General features: G+C 46.4%; 1 protein-coding gene across 1 annotated transcript; it reads left to right on the forward strand.

Annotated features, from left to right (window-relative positions):
- Positions 1 to 4,812: 4,812 nt before the first annotated feature.
- On the forward strand, positions 4,813 to 12,933 carry LOC120700582 (BTB/POZ and MATH domain-containing protein 2-like). Its single transcript, XM_039984834.1, has 5 exons — positions 4,813 to 5,396; positions 5,525 to 5,536; positions 7,649 to 7,735; positions 9,593 to 10,055; positions 12,271 to 12,933. Exons 1-5 carry the CDS (start codon positions 4,822 to 4,824, stop codon positions 12,754 to 12,756), a joined length of 1,623 nt encoding a protein of 540 aa, XP_039840768.1. The 5' UTR covers positions 4,813 to 4,821; the 3' UTR covers positions 12,757 to 12,933.
- The last annotated feature ends 5,927 nt before the right edge of the window (positions 12,934 to 18,860 follow it).

An 18,860-nucleotide genomic window follows, 5' to 3' on the forward strand; every position in this document is an offset into this window, starting at 1 on the left:
TTTATTTGTAAAGGAAAAAATTGTACCAAATTTGATAATTTTAATAAAATTTTGAAAATTTCTTGCAAGAACGGAGGTTTCTCTTGTTAATGGTGTGAAGTGTGAACAATGATGGGACATTGATTGTCCGAGTTCCGATTAGAATTCGTATTGATTTGTTCGGACTCCGATTATGATTATGATTGACAAACTGAGCATCTCCAAGAGTACCCTATTTCTCTTCCTCATCCTTGTTTTTTTAAAAAAGGTAAAAAATACTCTCCAATAGTTTCCTATCCTAATTATCTATCTCCTAACAATTGGCAAATTGGGTTCTCTTGTGCGTAAAAATATGCACGCCTCCATGGATCCAGTCCATTCTTTTGGTTTTTTTTCATGTTCTAGGATTTAGGGTTTAGTTTCTGTGGCCGCCGCCACCGCCGTTGCCTACCCGCCATGGACTGCGCCTGCCGCCACTTCTTCCCACACCGATTCCAGCCGCTACGGTGCGTCACCGGCATAAGATGTAAAACGGAACCCTCTCGTCGTCCTCTTTCTTTTTTCCCAAATTTTAAGCCCTCTCGTGCACTAAATCACCGGCAATCTGACTTGCAAGAAGCTCCTGTTTGCCAGCCATGAAAGTTTCTCCTAAAATTTGGATTAAAAATAGGAAACTATTGGAGATGGACTCTTTTTTTTTCTTCCCATACCTATTTGGGGAGTTAGCAAATAATAAGTTTTGGAGAGAAAATATTAGTAACTCTTGGAGATGCTCTAGAAAATATTAATTGCTTACTTTAAAAATAGTATATAGATATACATAGATTAATTTGTATATGTATATACAATTGTATATATAATAATTCCTTTTACATGTATATATATAGATTTATTACTATATTTCCTAATATTTCTCTTGGGCTGTAATTGTTTCCTTATTCGAAGGATGGAATATAATAATCCCACGAGATTACCGATGCGGCTAGATTAATTAAACGAAACAAGCAGCAAGCAAGATCTAATCTAAAGGTGCCCGTTGCCATTCTCCTCCGCCCACGGGCATCGACCCGACGATCGACCTAACACACAGGGGTTACTATGAAATTAGTAAAACCTAAACATGCTCAACCCAAAACTAATTAGCTTAGACTGTCTGCTGCTCTTCGTCGCCGTGGTCAAGTTGGCCACGAACGCCGCCCGCACGCGTTGCGCGCGACGTGTGTCCCGTGCCCATGCCGTGCCCATCCCGCCGCGCCCTTATCCCTTCGCCCAGGTGCCTCACTCCCTCCTCTCCTTCCCAGACCACACCGGCCTCTCTTGCTCGTGCCCGAGCTCCACCATCGGCTGCCATGGCCACCGAGATCCACTTGGCGGTGAAATCCCACTTCCGGTCATCATCTTCGACAACCAAAGGCTAGAATCGACTTCCCTCGACTCGCTGAAGCTCATGCTCTCCTCGTTCCATCGCGTTCCACGAGTTTCCGCGCTCGTTCCCGAGCCATGCCGCCGCCGGCATGCTGCTGCTCGCCGCGAGCCACGTGCACGCGCCCCTGCGCTAGGCCGCCGAGCGCCCCCACTCCGCCTGGCCTTGCTGAATCCTTCCATGGCCGCCCCATCGTCCTCCCTCGCTGGAGCGCCACTGCACGCCGCCATCACCGCCGCCGAGGTGCTGCTACCACCGCCGGCGCCTCTCCGGTCGCCCCAACCCCAACCAAGCCAACCTACAGGTAGTCCTCGTCGCCCTCATGCTCCTCCACCCCTCCCTTGCCGCCAGCAAGCCCTCCCAAGGCCGGAATCGCCGTTCCCCTTTCTCCCCTGCTTCAAAATCGCGACCAGGGACCTTGTGCGACAATTGAAACAAGTTCAGGGGCATATCTGCACAACCGTAGACTCATATGAATAGTGATGCGAAGGGTTATTTTGCAATAAATTGGCTGAAAATTTGAAAAATCATAGTAAATCATAGAAAAATCATAAAAATAAAAACTAAAATTTGTTGGATTCCTTGTTCTAAGATCTACAACTTTTCTTACAGGTTGATCTTCAGTTTCTAAATAGTTTTTGCTCTAGTTTAAATATTAGTTTAAGTGGCTGTAAATTTTGAAAATGCATAGTAAATCATGGAAAAATCATAAAATAGAAAATAAAGATGTTTTGGAATCCTTGTGATTAGATCTATGCAATGAATGAATAATATGACATATGTTGGTATAAAAATATTGTCCTAGAATTTTATTCATGCTTGTTAGGGATAAAATCATGTATGTAGTTATGTTGCTCCTTTTTGCTGTGAAAATTTTATGGTAGATTAGTCATGTGATTTATGTGATGTGGTAAAAGTTTCAGATTTATTAGTGCACGTGTGCATGAGTTATTGATTTAACTTGGTTAGTGTTTAATAAATAGTTTATGAGTAATAGGAATATGCATAAATAATTATGCTTGCTGATAAATCATGAAAACTTCATGCTAGGGTTGTTTTCTATTGTTTTATCACTAGTAAATATTTTATATTCGGAACATATACGTTGCTAATCAAAAATAATTTTTATTAGTAGTTAGGCCTGTTCTATTAGAAATAATAGTTTCTTTACATATAAGATCATGATAAATTTATGTAAAATACTTTGTTAAGTATAATTACAGGATATAATCAGTAAGAATTAGTTGGTGCTATTAAATTGTACTCGTGCAATTTATTTTGTTCCTAGCATGTGTAATTTATCTTGTTTTGTGCCATACAAATATGACATTAGGTGTCACACTTAAATACACATCACCTTGGTTCTTTAGGTAGTTACTAATGCTTGGTTCTCTGTAAACGAGTGTCCAATGAGATAAGTTCAGAAGAGAGTAATTATCATGTTAAGTATTACTTTTACCACCTAATAAATTTCACCTATGTTACTGTAGTTTGAGTCTTACATGTTTGTAACTAAAGGTACTTAATGTATATAGATGATGCAATTAACATGTGGTAGACTTCTTATTCTTGTGACGATATCCATGATGCCTTGTTAGCTTTAATCACTAGGGCAAGTAACTTCATAAGGCAAATATCAAGGATGAACTAGTCCTTCAGGTGAGGATGAGTATCAACCTTAGTACGATTTGTACCTTACTTCTTTACGACAACGTACCACACATTACTTTCTGGTCGTCCTTAGAATATGTGCTTATGCCTCTTTTGTGCATGCATGTGCATCTATGCATATCATTTAGGTATGAGGGTAGATCAGTTGAAGGACGATTGGAACATAAAGATGGAGAAAACTCCAAAAGATGGTGTGTTAGTTTCTATCCAAAAGGTGGTGGATTATCTATCATGAAGCTCCAACCTACTAACTTATAGTGATACTTTACTCCCAGGCAAGCCCCGGTGCACATCCTATTATTTGAAATTATGACACATATATATGTATTTATTACTTGTGCATTACGTTTCAGGAGTTGATTGGAACCCTAGTTGCATGATCCCTAGGTTTCCCTGAATTATACTAGCATGTATAGGACGATAGAAATGCTATGCTTAATACTTCTCGATAGAAGTTGAGTGACTTTTTGCACTAGCAAGATATAGGATACTTAGAAGTCGAGTAATTTCCGGTTACTCGCGAGATATAGGTTATATACTTATATACAGTACCTGAGTTGTTGAAATTGACATGGAAATATGAGACCGGGCGGGGAATGATGATGATGTATAGGTATGACAGCAGGACAGGGTTCCTGGGTGTCTTAGCCCCGTCCGAGTCGATTGAGGACCGTACCGTTGTTGGCCCTGCTAATCATGTTTGAATTGTACTAACCGCATACCGGGAGTAGGAGGTAATCGAAACCGGTAAGCCGAGTACTGCTTTGCTTCGAAAGTACAGGAACCCGCACCCAACTCCTAGGGCGAGTCGAGTGGCCGCGGAGAAAGGGGTCGCACATGTTTACTTTTGGTGGTCTCACGTAGGGCTCAGCTGACTATATGTCGTTGGGCTGGTTCCTGTAGTTCGAGATGGGGAGGGGAAAGGTTGGTGCATGGGTCCGACGGGGCTTTTGCGTGCCGTGTTGGTTGGGTCCACCTTGCAAGGTTAAATCGGATCGATTCGCCATCAGTCGCTCTCGGATATTAGCACCTTGATCGCAGCACCGCATCGTAGTAATGAGATGAAATATTAATGTATATGTTGAAGGAAATGTTGAGATTATTAATTGATCTTCTATTATGTTTGTTTTAGAAAGGGTTCTGCAAATGCCTAGAGGATATTAATTTATATAGAATGTGAGCTAAAATATTGAAAGTAAGGATCCACCCTTAGACGCTTTTCTACAAATAATCCACAGCCAGAAAGCCTTGCATGTCTAGATAATGGGCTAAGTATACCCTTAGTCGGGTAAGTCTTGCTGAGTATTAGTATACTCAGGATTTGTTGTTTATCCTGTTTTAGATATAGGAGCTAACCCGGATTTACATCGGTGGGCTCGATGTGACGTCCTCACGTCTCCGTGGTTATCGTTTTATTTCAATTTATTTCAGTTGGTTTCTAATGAAAATCTTCCTTAGGTTAGACTCTCTCTACCGGTATTATCTATTATGTGAACTTTAATTTGTAAAAGTCATTTTGTAAATACCTTAATATTGTTTACTATTTTGTAAAATTGTATCATGCTGGTACCGTCTGCGCTCGCCGTCGCGCGAGACTTCTGGTGTGTTTCGATCGGCCTGTGGGTTGAAAACGGACTGTCAAGTTACACTTAATTAAACTAATGCGCCTGATGCGTTCAAATGATGGTTATTACGCTTAATTAAGCCTTTTAACTTGGCGGTTCTGTCACACTCCTCCTGCCCCAGCCATGGACAGGCACCGATCCGAGACGTCGTCGAGGCTCGTGACGATGAGCGCCCAGGCCACCCACAATTTCGAGGTGACCGATTTCTCGCTGCTCGAGGGCATGGGCGTCGGGAGGTATGTCAACTCGAGGACCTTCACCGCCGGCGGCCGTGACTGGAACATCAGGCTCTACCCCGACGGGTGGAAAGAGGAGGACAAAGCCGCCTATGCGTCTGTCTTCCTGTGTCTCATCGGCGGCGCGAATGGCGCCAGGACGAAGTACGCTCTAGAGTTACTGGAGAAAGACGGCGAGGTTTCCGATCTCCAGTACTCCACCACCATGATATCACATACATTTGGTGAGCCTGATGCTTTCTGGGGTTTTGGCAAGTTCTTAGAGAAATCCAAGCTGAAATCGCCGCTGCGCCCCAAAGGCGACGAGGGCTTCACTATCAGGTGCGTTCTCACCGTCATTGGAGAATCTGAATCTGAGGACGTAGGCACCATTGCCGTTCCGCCATCACACATGCACCGGCACTTCGAGCACATGTTGAAGGATGGGAGAGGCGCGGACGTGGCGTTCGACGTCGATGGCTAGTTGTTCCTGTTGGGATGATGAAGGATGGGAGAGGCGCGGACGTGACGTTCGACGTCGATGGCCAGTTGTTCCTATTGGGATGATGATCTGTGAGCTTAAACAGTAAGCTCATTAAATGAATAAGCAGTAAAATGATAAGGTAAACTAATAAAATAAAAAAAAATCAAAGAACGTGAACGAATGTTCCCGTGCCGTCCTGATCAGGGACAGCAAACCCCAACTATATCGGTATCCCCGGTGTGCAACGGGTATAAATAACGGGGTGAGAACCCTGTTCAGGAGCTGATCACCTGGACGTTGCGAACACCGGGGTAAAAACAAAACCAAGACACACACACACATACACAAAAGAACACACACAGAGGAAAGTGATGGGAGGCCCTAATGACCAAGGTATGTGCATTTCATATCGTTCTTGTGGTTCAATTTGAGCTATAGATCCTAGAACCTCTAACAATGGCATCAAGAGCGTGGCTAGTTTCAAATTCGAACCCTATAAGTGCTCTGTTCATGCTAAAATGTCTTTGCAAGTTCAATTAAGTACACAAATCATGCTTAATCTAAGTGTTCTTGTGCATCCTTTATGTGTTTATGCCTCTGTTGTGAAGTTTTGGCCCAAATCATGCAAGCCGAATCCCTAACCCTGCAAAAACCCTAAAGAAATCATGAATAAACCCTAACACTAGAAGGCGGTGGGGCTTACCTAAGGGCCACGGTGGCCGTCGCCGTCGCCATGGCCATCGCTAACGGCGAGCGCGCGCTTGGGACTTGGTCCCAAGCGGCCTCGCGGGCCCCCTGCACCGGCTGGACTCCCATCGTGCATGACTAGGCGTTGGCCGGATCTGCTGGTGCGCCGCCGCCGCAACCGCCGCCGCCGGCGGACAACGCGCGTGGCCGGCGGGAGCCCTTAGGGCACCGTCGAGCAACGCTCGACGAAGCTGTGCGCGCGCGTTCGCGGCACGCAGTTCCGGCGAGCGGAGCTCGGCGGTGCCGCCTCCTTTCCTCGCGCCAGCGAGCGCTCTGCGCCGCCGCCATCCTCCGCTCGCCCGCCGCCGCCGTGGAGAAGAAAGAGAAGGGGAGGGAGAAAAATAACCTAGGGTTTTGGGGGTGCGGCTGAGCCGCCCTTTTATGCGGCGGGGGAGAGGCGCTGGCCGTCGGATTTGATCCGACGACTGGCGCGCGTCGGCCGCAGCACGGGCCGAACGGACCGGCGGGGGAACCGCTTTCCCGGCCCAGGCCTAGGTTTTTGGGCCTGGAGCCCATGAGGGAGGCGGCACCGGCTAAATAGGCCAGGCCGGAATCGGCCCAGCTCGGAAAGATTAAAATGGGCCGAATTCGATTCTTATTTTCTGAAAATAAGAAGTAGATATTGGGCTGCATAGTAATGGGCCAAAAGAGCTTTTGGGCTAGAATAATACTGAATTTTAAGTTATAAACATTGTTTTATCATTAAGTATTATGATTATAATTGTTATTTCATGTTTAAATTTTAAAGATGTTTTATTTTGTTTTAGCAAATAATGATTAGAATAATAAATAGACTTATTGTGTAATGAAATTTTTCTCATGTTCATTTAATTTTTATAATATTTATATTAGTTTTGTTACTTGAAGTTATCATTTTATGTGTTATTATTTAGTTATTATTTATTTCCACTGTAAATAATTACTCTGATTAAGTGTGACAAATAATTGTCATTCTGACCAAAGCTGATTGACACTTATTTGATCACAAAATTTTATTAATTCAACTAAATTCTGGCCAAAGCTGTTTTGGTTGAATTAATAAAAGAAGTTTATGAAATTTAATGAAGTGTGATTTATATTTATTATTCTGGCCAAAGCTGATTAATAAATACTTATTCACAAAAAAATTATTGCTCTTATTCGTTTCTGGCCAAAGCTATTTTGGATTTGATCAATAAAAGAAGATGCTTACTAAAGTTGTTGATTTTCACTTATGCACCATCTTATGCCTCACAAATTGCTGGTATCATGGGCAATGTTGAACAACTTAATGAAAGCAATTATGCCTCATGGAAGAAAAAGCTGGAGATTACTCTAGCTCTGTTGGATATTGACTTTGCCCTCCATAATGATGCTCCAGTTGAGCCTAAACCAGAAAATAAAAATTATGAAGCTCTTAAGAAGGAATAAGATGAAGCAAAGGCAAAATGGGATATTTCAAATCGAAAATGCCTTATGATCATCAGAAGCTCCATCATTGACACCATAAGGGGTGCAATTTCAGATATCAGACTGCTAGAGAATATCTTGCTAAGATTGAGGAGCAATTCATGGGCTCCTCTAAAGCTTATGCCACCACCCTTATCAAAAGGTTAGTTGGAGAGAGATATGATGCCACTGGAAGTCTGAGGGAGCATATAATGAAGAAATGTCACATGGCTTCAAAGCTTAAGTCAATGGAGATGGAAATCTCAGATGGTTTTCTTGTCTATTTTATCATGTCATCACTACCCCAGGAGTTTTCTCTATTTGTGATCAACTATAATTCTATGAAAATAAAATAGGGTATTGATGAGTTAATTGCCATGTGCGTGCAAGAAGAAGAAAGGCTTAAGGCAGAAAGGATTGATCATGCTAATCAATTCAAGCATTCTGAAAAGAAAAGATATAAGAAATCTAAGAAGGAATACTTGAAGCCTAAGCCTGGTCAATTCAAAGAAAAGGGGCAATCTTCTAAGCAAGGCCAGCAGAATAAGCCTGCAGGTGGCTCCAATGCAGAGGATAAAGGAAAAGATCCCGAAGGGTGTCATTTTTGTGGAAAAAGTGGACACCGCCAAAAGGACTTCATTGGCTTTATGAGATGGCTCAATAAGAAAGGTACTGATGTTATTACTTTTATTGATGAATCTTTGTATATTGATTATGCCACCAATTCTTGGTGGATTGACTCAGGTGCAACAATTCATGTTGCAAACTCTTTACAGGGATTTGCTACGAGGAGGACCCTAAGAAGAGGGGAAAGAAGAATTAGAGTTGCTAATGGAGTTGAAGCTGAAGTCAAGGCCATTGGAGACTTCACTCTTACTCTTCATACTAGCTTTAGACTTCAGCTAAATGACGTTCTTTATGTACCCTCTATGAAAAGAAACTTAGTTTCTATTTCATGTTTGGATGATGGTGGTTATCGTTGTACTTTTGGAGACCATAGATGTATAATTATGTGTGGTAATAAAAATGTTGGTCTCGCCGTTAGACGTGAATAACTTTATAAAATATCCTTATGTGACACCATTTATCATGTTGATTCCTCCTCAAATACAAACATCAGTACTAAACGAAAATATAATAATAATGAGACTTCTTCGAAATTATGGCACTATCGTTTAGGCCATATTTCGAGGGGGAGAATTGAGCATCTCATTGAAGAAAATATCCTCTGTCCTTTGGATTTCTCGGATGCAAATATTGAACATTGCATTGATTGCATCAAAGGAAAATATGCAAAGAAAATCAAGAAAGGTGCAAATTGAAGTACGGGAGTTTTGGAAATAATCCACACTGATATTTGTGGTCCTTTTAATGTAAAAATCAGTGGATGGTTTTGATTCTTTCATCACCTTCACCGATGACTACTCCCGATATGGATATATTTATCTAATCAAAGAAAGATCCGAGGCATTAGATAAATTCAAAATTTTCAAAGCAGAAGTTGAGAATCAACATGATCGAAAAATCAAAATTGTAAGGTCCGATCATGGTGGTGAATACTATGGAAGGCATATACCTTATGGCCAAACTCCTAAACCTTTTGCAAGATTTTTGGAAGAAAATGGCATAAAAGCCCAGTATTCTGTACCGGGCGAACCTCAGCAAAATGGAGTGGCGGAAAGGCGTGATCGCACTCTAATGGATATGGTACGAAGTTTGTTAAGTCACTCCACTTTGCCTGTGAATTTATGGATGGAAGCTCTAAAGACAGCTGCACACATTCTTAATAGAGTTCCCAGCAAATCAGTTCCTAAGACGCCTTTTGAATTATGGACTGGGATGAAACCGACTCTAAATTATTTACATGTGTGGGGCCGCCCTGCTGAAGCTCGAGTTTTCAATCCAAATATGGGAAAGTTAGACCCCAAGACAATCAGTTGTTATTTTATTGGTTATCCTGATAAGTCAAAGGCATATCGGTTTTATTGCCCTAATCAGTTTACTAAGTTTTTGAAACAAGACACGCTGTGTTCTTGGAAGATGAAGTGATCAGGGGGAGCATCACTCCCAGGGAAATTAATTTAGAAGAAAAACGGGAATATGTTCCAATGCCCATGATTCAAGATCCTATTTTCCCTGTGCATGCTGATGTTGTACCTCAAGCCCAAGGGACTGTTGATACAACACCTGTTGAAACTTCTGGAACCACTCCAAGTGTTGCACCTAATGATGAGCCTAATGAGGATATTCAACAGCCTCCAGTTTTAATGGATGAGCAAAATAATGAGCAACCACTCAGAAGGTCACAACGAGAAAAAAGATCAGCTATTCCTAGTGATTATGTCACTTATATGAGTGAAGATATGAATGAGCTAATGTTAGACAGTGATCCCACGTCATTTAAGGAGGCCATGAATAATGAACATTCATCTGAATGGCTCGATGCTATGAAAGGTGAAATGGAATCTATGAGTGCTAGTGAAGTATGGGACTTAGTAGAAATTCCTAAAGGAGCCAAAATTGTAGGCTGCAAATGGGTCTACAAAACTAAACGTGACTCCAAGGATAATATCGAAAGGTTCAAAGCAAGACTCGTGGCAAAAGGTTTTACACAGAGAGAAGGCATTGATTACAATGAAAATTTCTTCCCTGTTTCTTCTAAAGACTCATTCAGAATTGTTATGGCACTTGTGGCTCATTATGATTTGGAGTTGCATCAAATGGATGTTAAAACGCCATAACTAAATGGTGACTTGTATGAGGATGTATACATGGCTCAACCTGAGGGTTTTGTTGTGGAAGGAAATGAACATTTGGGATGTCGATTGAAGAAATCAATTTCTGGTCTGAAACAAGCGTCAAGACAGTGGTACCTAAAATTTGATCAAATTATCAGGAAATTTGATTTTGAAGAAAATAAAAGGGATAACTGCATTTATATTAAGTTCAAGGGGAGTAAATTCATCTTTTTGATCTTATATGTGGATGATATACTCTTGGCCAGCAGTGATAAGAATCTATTGCTGGAAACAAAGAGATTTCTTGCCTCGAAGTTTGAGATGAAAGATATCGGTGAAGCCGCCTATGTTCTGGGCATAGAAATTCACCGAAATAGATCCAAAGGGATCTTGGGGCTATCTCAGAAGACATATATAGAAAAGGTGCTGAAAAAGTACAATATGCATAAGTGTTCAGCCTCGCCTGCTCCTATAGTTAAGGGCGATAAATTTGGAAAGTTCCAATGCCCAAAGAATGAATATGAAGCTGCGCAGATGAAGTCAATTCCATATGCTTCAGCTGTCGGAAGCATAATGTATGCACAAGTGTGCACTCGCCCTGATTTGGCATTCGTAACCGGGTTGCTTGGCAGATTTCAGTCAAATCCAGAACCAGAACACTGGAAGTTAGCCAAAAAGACCTTTCGCTATTTGCAAGGCACTAAAGATCTCATGCTCACATATAAGAAGTTTGATAACCTTGAAGTCATAAGTTACTCAGACGCTGATTTTGCGGGATGGTTGACACTAAGAAATCCACGTCAGGTTATATCTTCACACTCGCAGGAGGAGTTATATCGTGGAAAAGCTCTAAACAAAGTGTTACTGCATCGTCGACAATGCAGGCTGAGTATGTGGCATGTTATGAGGCTACCGGACAGGCAGTATGGCTGAAGAATTTTATCCCAGGACTTAGAGTGGTTGACAACATTTCAAAGCCACTCACATTATACTGCGATAATCAACCAGCAGTAATCTATTCGAGTAACAACAAGTCAATGAGTGGTGCCAAGCACATTGACATTAAGTACCATGTTGTGAAAGAAAGGATCCAGGATCAGACAATAAGTATCAAGTATATAAACACTAAGTCCATGTTGGCGGATCCACTCACAAAGGGCCTACCACCCAATGTATTCAAAGATCACGTTACCGGTATGGATCTGGTAGATAAGCCCTTAATCCTGGATTAAGTTGGAACCAAATGTGACATCGTCTCCCCATAATCCTAATGTGGACTTTGTCTGAGATCGTTCAGAAACCATAGTCACTTAGTTCAGTAGTACTTAATTGACTATTGTAACTTAGTGTCTTGGTGTACTGTCTGTCAAAGAGTGAGTCCGTAAGTTTGTATAAGTCTAACGTAATAAGTTTATGGAGCTCCTAAGTTAAAAAGTTTGTTTCGAAATAAAGTAGTATGTTATAGTTACTGGGTTCAGTGGTGCATGTTACTAGCCATTGTAATCCTTTTGTCTTGATGTACTATTTTATTAAGAAATAAATTTATAAGTTTAAGCCATACGATCAAGAGGAAGAATGTTGGGATGATGATCTGTGAGCTTAAACAGTAACCTCATTAAATGAATAAACAGTAAAATGATAAGGTAAACTAATAAAATAAAAAATCAAAGAACGGGGACGAATGTTCCCGTGCCGTCCTGATCAGGGACAGCAAACCCCAACTATGTCGGTATCCCCGATGTGCAACGGGTATAAATAACGGGGTGAGAACCCCGTTCAGGAGCTGATCACTGGACGTTGCCAACACCGGGGTAAAAACACAACCAACACACGCACACACATACACAAAAGAACACACACAGAGGAAAGAAGTGATGGGAGGCCCTAATGACCAAAGTATGTGCATTTGATGTCGTTCTTGTGGTTCAATTTGAGCTATAGATCCTAGAACCTCTAACAGTTCCGTGCCCACAGATGCGTGGTCGCCGCGCGATCTCCAGTCTTGGCGGCGGAGCTCTTCGGCCCGATGAAGGAGAAGGATACGGCGGAGCCTATCAAGGTCGGCGACATGGAGCCCTGCGTCTTCGAGGAGCTGCTTCTCTTCATGTACACCGATCGGATCTCCGACGACAAGCGTGGCGCCGACAAGAATGCGGTGATGCAGCACCTGCTGGTCGCCGCGGATCGGTACGGGCTCGGCAGGCTCAGACTGATGTGCGAAGTCGAGCTGTGCCGTGGCATCGACGCGCCAAGGGTCGCCACCACTCTTGCTCTAGCGGAGCAGCACCGCTGCGCGCACCTCAAAGATGCTTGCCTCACGTATGTTGCCTCGCAGGATGTGCTTGGTGCTGTCATGGAAACTGATGGATTCAAGCATCTCGCCGCGAGTTGCCCTTTAGTTTTGGTGGAGATTCTGGACAAGATCGTCAAAGGCAAGAGGCTGTAGTGTTTGTTAAGTTTGTAAGTTCAGCTGAATTGATGATACTGAATTGCCGTTGGGTTTCTCTAGTTGGGCTCTGTCATTGTTCTATCTTCTTTGCCTGAATGGTGAATGCATTCCATGTATCGGCTTATTGTCAGACCATGACATTATCAGTGCGTTACTATCCTGGTAGAATCTCTATTCAACATGTGTGTACAGTGTACTGGTCTAGTGGCACTACAATAATTCTAAACAGTGCACAGTATCCGTACGTTGCTACCGATAATATAAATTTTACCCAGACCTATATGAGACCGTCAATTTTTTGCTCTTTCACTCCGTGCACAAAACGTGCCGTGACCACGTGAGATATTGTTTGTCCGGTTCGGATTGGTATTTTGATTGATTTGTTTGGTTCCGATTAGGATTGCGATTGATTTGTCCAGGATCGCCTGAGATATTGTTTGTCCGGTTTCGATTGAGATTTTGATTGATTTGTTTGGTTCCGATTAGGATTGCGATTGATTTGTCCAGGTTCTGATTAGAATTCCAATTGACTGATCAAGAAATCATTGTTTGCTTAGAAATATGCCTATACGTGCTATGGACAAAGTTGCTATATATATCGGATACGTATAGTTGTCCATACGTTAATCATAGAGATTTATATGATCGAGGACTCATATATGTATGAACTAAGGCTCATATGTCAATAACACAAGACGAATCATATAAAAAGTGTAGATAAAAACTCAACTTACTTTAGCAATATATTGGTATATAGATATACTTCCCCGCTGTCCTTTACTTTTCTCCTTTGATACAAGGACCCTATATATTCTTATTAAAAAAGGACCTATATATTTTCTTTCATGAAGCAAAATGTGCCACTCACAATTTTATGCACCCTGACGGACAATGGAGGACGCTGGGCCCTGGTTGGGCCATAAGCCCGATGAGCTGAGCTGTGGAAGATGTGAGTTAGAGGCTTAGAGCCCTGTGTTATATATTTATAGGCCCAGATCGGCCCGAGAGTACCTAGAATCTCTGCATTTTCTGTTAAAACCTTTTCCGAATAACTGTCCAAAATCTCTATTTCTATTCCTCAATTTTTTTTAGCAACAGAAGCAGGTGCTCTGCCTTTCATTACAGTAGAAAAGCAAGTTGTATGTACAGGGTGCTACAAACATGAGGGAAAAAAACTATAGATAACTAAGTTACAGAAGGGTGTGGGGGTCGTGATTCAAGCGACCAAAGCAATGTAATCTGTACCAGGAACCCAGAATGTTAGCACTTCGTTCTCAAAGGCAAGAGGTTTTGCCACAAAAAGCAAAAAGTCTGAGACTGAGACTGAACCCATAGGACAAGCTCACAAGAACTCTCAACACGCACAAGATAAAGACAAGTATATTTTGGAATAGAATCTTTCTAGCTCATGGAGTGCGAGTGCTTTGATCAATCCCAAAGGCGGACATCAGTGCTACAGTGCCCTGATCTGAATTCACCAAAGGCTCAGAGCATGCTTATTCAGCAACTGAATAACTGATGTCAAGCCGGACAGTGCAGAGTGTTTCTTCACTGATGTGGCCCACGCGGCACCTGGATTGGAGGCGAACATGGCGGCTGCGGCAGCTGCATACGACGGCGCCATCATCGCCACCGCCCGACTTTGTTACTGCCTGCCTGTGGCGTCCACCATCGGCTAGTCCTCGCCGTGCGACCTCGATCTGTTTCCGCAACCAGCGTCCGCGTCTTCAACAGGCCGGGCACAGAGCCGCGTCGCGCCCCTGGCCGCGCGCGCGGCGAGGACTCCGAGAGGGAGAGCCGCGACGGAGGCCAGCGATGGTTGATTGGTCGTCACTCGTCAAACGGCCGCCGACGCCGACGTCCCGACAGAGCACTGTCCGCGCCCGTGTCCTCCACATGACGTCCCGCCGCGCCCGGCCAGCATCCCCGTCGGTCCCCTTCGCCTCCATGCCTGGTCAGATGCAAGATGGAAAGGAAAGGCTCCCGAGTGCCAACGAGGAAGGGCCGAAGGGGGTGGAGGCTAGGGACAGCCTGAGTTCGGCCGGCGGCGCCCCGGCTCGCCGTGGGACGGCAAGATACCAGGCGCTGACGGTGTTTGTCTATTTGAGATGCCGACGGGCGGACGGTATTTCAAATACCGTCCACCCCTGTTTACTAAACGCCGTCCGATTGGACATGTGCGGTCCAGATTGGCGGATTAGAGGACATCCCATCACAAAAGCGTCTGCCCCGCAGGCGCGCGGCCCGGCAGCCGGTGCCCGCGGCGGTGGTCCGGTGGCTCGGCCGCTCGGGAGAAGCGGCAACTTGCTTGCTTCGATTCGCCGGCGACGGCGGCCAGTGGAGGCGCGATCGCTGCAATGCAAGCAACGCCGCCAGCCATACCACGCAACTCTCATGTCCATGCAGCTGCAACTCTGGTCTCCCGCGCACCTGTGCCAGCGCCGTAGCTGCTCCCGCGGCACGCTGCGGCTCGCCGGAGAACCGTCGCGTTCCGGCGATCCACGTCTGCAGTTTCGCGAACTCTGCATCCCTCGCCTCGCCGCATGCGTTGGCCTGGTGAATTGGTTGGTTGGTTCTGCCTCTGAATTTCGCTGGACAGGCCATCAGAGGCCAATCCAATCAACAATCCAGCGATCGCTTAACTGAACATAGCAAAGATCAGTGCTGCACTGAACTGGACCTGCCATATGGTTAGGAATTCTACTTTCCTGTTGACTAACAGACGGCATGAAAAATCAGTTCGGGTATTCATCAGAAAGAAAAATCAGTTCAGAATTCAGACCAATATAATCGTAGCAGGGATGACAGTAATCATGATCCCAGGAATGGTCTGATGCTAGCCTTGGCTTGCCATTGCACCTGCAAAATCAGCTGATTGATGTTCCCTCAAGTATGGACACTTGAAGAAGTCTCGACCGATATCTTGCACAATAAAGCATGAGAAATATAGACTGATGTATGTAACCACACAAGCATGGAGTCTGGAATCTGGATGGGGCGGCGTCCAGGGCACGGCGTGGGCGGCCTCGGTGCAGCCGCACCATGTCTCCAGTCTGCACAAGCGCGCGTCTCGGGTCGCGCCGCTCGCCGACGGCCATGGGACCCAGCCCGCGCATCCAACCCTCCTCTTCAGAGTTCTGAGACGGCAGCAGCCAGCCCACCACGCATGGCTTCCGGCGGCTGCTGATGCCAGCCCACCTAGCTGGCAAAGCAAGCAAGTCTTCAGCCGGCGCCCAGCAGAGCACCACGGCCTTGGGTCGGTGAGCCAGACGAGGCCACGAGGAAGGGAGACTCCTTCCGTACGCCGATCTGGGCCGCACAATATCGATCCAGCGGACGGTAGATACCCAGGGGTGGACGGTATTTCAAATACCGTCCACCCTTGGGGTCCAACGAAACGCCCGCGCGCCTCGACGCCGCGGCTCGCCGGAGCGGCGCAGCACTCTGCAGGTCTCCTTAGCTTCTATCCCTAATCCCCTCCGGTTCCGACTTCCGACACCTCGGAGTCATGGCCGTCTTCGCATCTAGCCAGTGACATGCTAAGGGATCGACGGGGTGGGGGTGCTGGACGGACGCATCTAGCCAGCGGACGCATGGCGCTCGGACCAAGCTGCGGCGACTCGCCGGCGGTCGCCTCCTCCACGTCGCCGAGCCCCGCCGGAGAGAGTCACAGCCGTCTGAACATCTGGGCTGAGCTGGCCGCCGACGCCGGCGTCTCGGCAGAGCATTGCCGGCGCCCTGTGTCTGGCACATGCCTGCTCCATAGCGCCCGTCCAGGCGGTCAGCATCCCCGTCGGCCCCCTCGCCTCCATGGCTGGTCAGATGCAAGATGGAAAGCCGCCCAGGTGCCTACGAGGTAGGGGGTGGAGGCTACGGACAGCCTGAGTTCGGCGGCGCCACGGCTCGCCGTGGGACGGCAGGACCCCAAGCGCGGACGGTATTTGAGATGCCGATCGGGTGGACGGTATTTGAAATACCGTCGACCCCTGGGTGCTTAAAAGCCGTCCGATTGGACATGTGCGGTCTGGATCTGCGGATTAGGGGCCATCTCAAGAGCGTCTTCCCCGCAGGCGCACGCGGCCCGGCAGCCGGTGCCCGCGGCGGTGGTCCGGTGGCTCGGCCGCTCGGGAGAAGCGGAAACTTGCTCACTTCGCCGGCGACGACGGCGTTCAGCGGTGGCGCCATCGCGATCATACGGGTCCGTGATTCCGGGGGCATGCTGCACCAGCTCGGGGTTCCGGCGACGGCGAGGCTCGCTCGTCCCGGTGCCGCGCGCACTGGACGAGCGGATGCCGGGACTGGAGGAGACCGGCAGCTGCGCGCGCTGGAACTGGCGCGCCAACAGCGAAGAACACGTCCAGAACGCGTCCCGGCGGCGGTGCTCCTGCGACTGCGAGGCAGGACGTTGTCGCGGAGGAGACGAATGCGGGCGTCGTCTGGTTGTCTGTTCTTGTCAGGTTCTTGGAAGCCAGCAGCAGCCTCTTGCTGGTTAGTGTGTACAAATTTCATAACGCTAGTGATTTGTTGTAACACTGAATCTAACAATCATGCTGTAGCAGATGAAAATGTTACAGATTCGTTGCTAATAAAGAAAAAGAATCTGAGAACAAAAATTAATCTAGGTTGCACTGAAGACACAAACGAGCCATTATTCTGAAGTGGATGTGATCAATATTGAGAGGACCTTTGAACAGCTAGTTCCTCCACACAACCAGGAAGGATTAAATATTCTTGGATTCTTTGGTTCGATGTATCCTGCCTGGCTTGGTGCTACTACTTGTTTGTATGTATTCGGTGAAATACTTGAACCTCATAAATTGCAAAATCATGTGTGCATTACCTGGGCTACTTGAATCCGTCATATTTGTGATGAGGTTTATTTCATGCTGCTTGCCTTGCTCCTAGTTTATGAAGAATTGGTTAGTAGTATGAAGAACTGCATGCAGCAGCTGTTTCCTGATCTGCACCGTAAGACATTTTTCGTTACAGTAAGACATTTTTCTGTACAAAACTAGATAAACACCGTCTTCTCATTGTGGGAGATGTACTCTGTTGTGCCAAATGTTCAGTGAGTTTGATGTGAGGCTTCTTGTGTCATCTCCGGCATATCTTCATTTCTTGCTGCAACGAAATGACCTGCATGCAGCAACTGATGACCAGCAGGCACACGCATGCCAATTGCCATCCTCTGCTCGGAAACAGATGGAACAGAGGAATCAACTGTGGCTGGCTCCTCGTATTCCTCTGCTCTGGCTCTTCGTCTTCCTCTACTCGTAATGCTTCAGTGAGCTGATTTTGCAGTAGGAACGACATCCTTGTTCGTTAGCTGCGACTGCAACAGTCCTTCCCGATGAGCACACACGAGGCCACGACGAGAGGGTCCTCGAAGATCATCGACCATGAGTAACGGCATCGGCATCGAAGCAGTCACCGCGCACTCACCTCCGACGAGACCGCCCTGTGCGCTCACGCCGCCGGCGTCATGGACAGCCCGACCACCTGCTGGACGACGGCGCCGGCCGTCAGGCCTAAGATGCGCGCTTGGTGGAGCCGCAGGCGGCGTGCCGGAATACGGAGGAGCGGCTAGAATGCCGGCGCCGGGAATCAAGGGACGGCCTGGGTGCTCTGCCGCGCGCTCCGGCGAGCCGCGGCGTTGAAGCGAGCAGCGCCAGCGCGGAATTGGACCCCAAGGGTGGACGGTGTTTCAAATACCGTCCACCCCTTGGTGGTTGCAAGCCGTGCGATCGGGATTCGGCGGCCCAGATTAGGCCGACCGCGGAGAGCGTCTTCCTCGTCAGGCGCGAGCACGACTTGCGGACAACGGAAGCGCTTCGCCCAATTCGCCATCCCGGGGCTCCGGCGAGGCTTGTCCCTGCCCCCGCTGCGGCTGCAACGGTGCCGGCCAACGTCCCGAGCGGTGCTCATGGCGGGTGTTCGGATTCATCCAGGGCTCTAGCCTCCAGACATAAAAGCTGCCAGCAATGAGCTCCGGAATTATTCGGATGGCCAACTCCGGCCATGTCAACTCCTGCCTCAAATGCGATTTACCCGGTTGTCGCTACATCATCTGTCAGACTAGTTCAGCATGCAAACTCGGCATG

The sequence above is a fragment of the Panicum virgatum genome, chromosome 3K (genome assembly GCF_016808335.1).
Source record: "Panicum virgatum strain AP13 chromosome 3K, P.virgatum_v5, whole genome shotgun sequence".
In the NCBI taxonomy this organism is placed as follows: Eukaryota; Viridiplantae; Streptophyta; class Magnoliopsida; order Poales; family Poaceae; genus Panicum; species Panicum virgatum.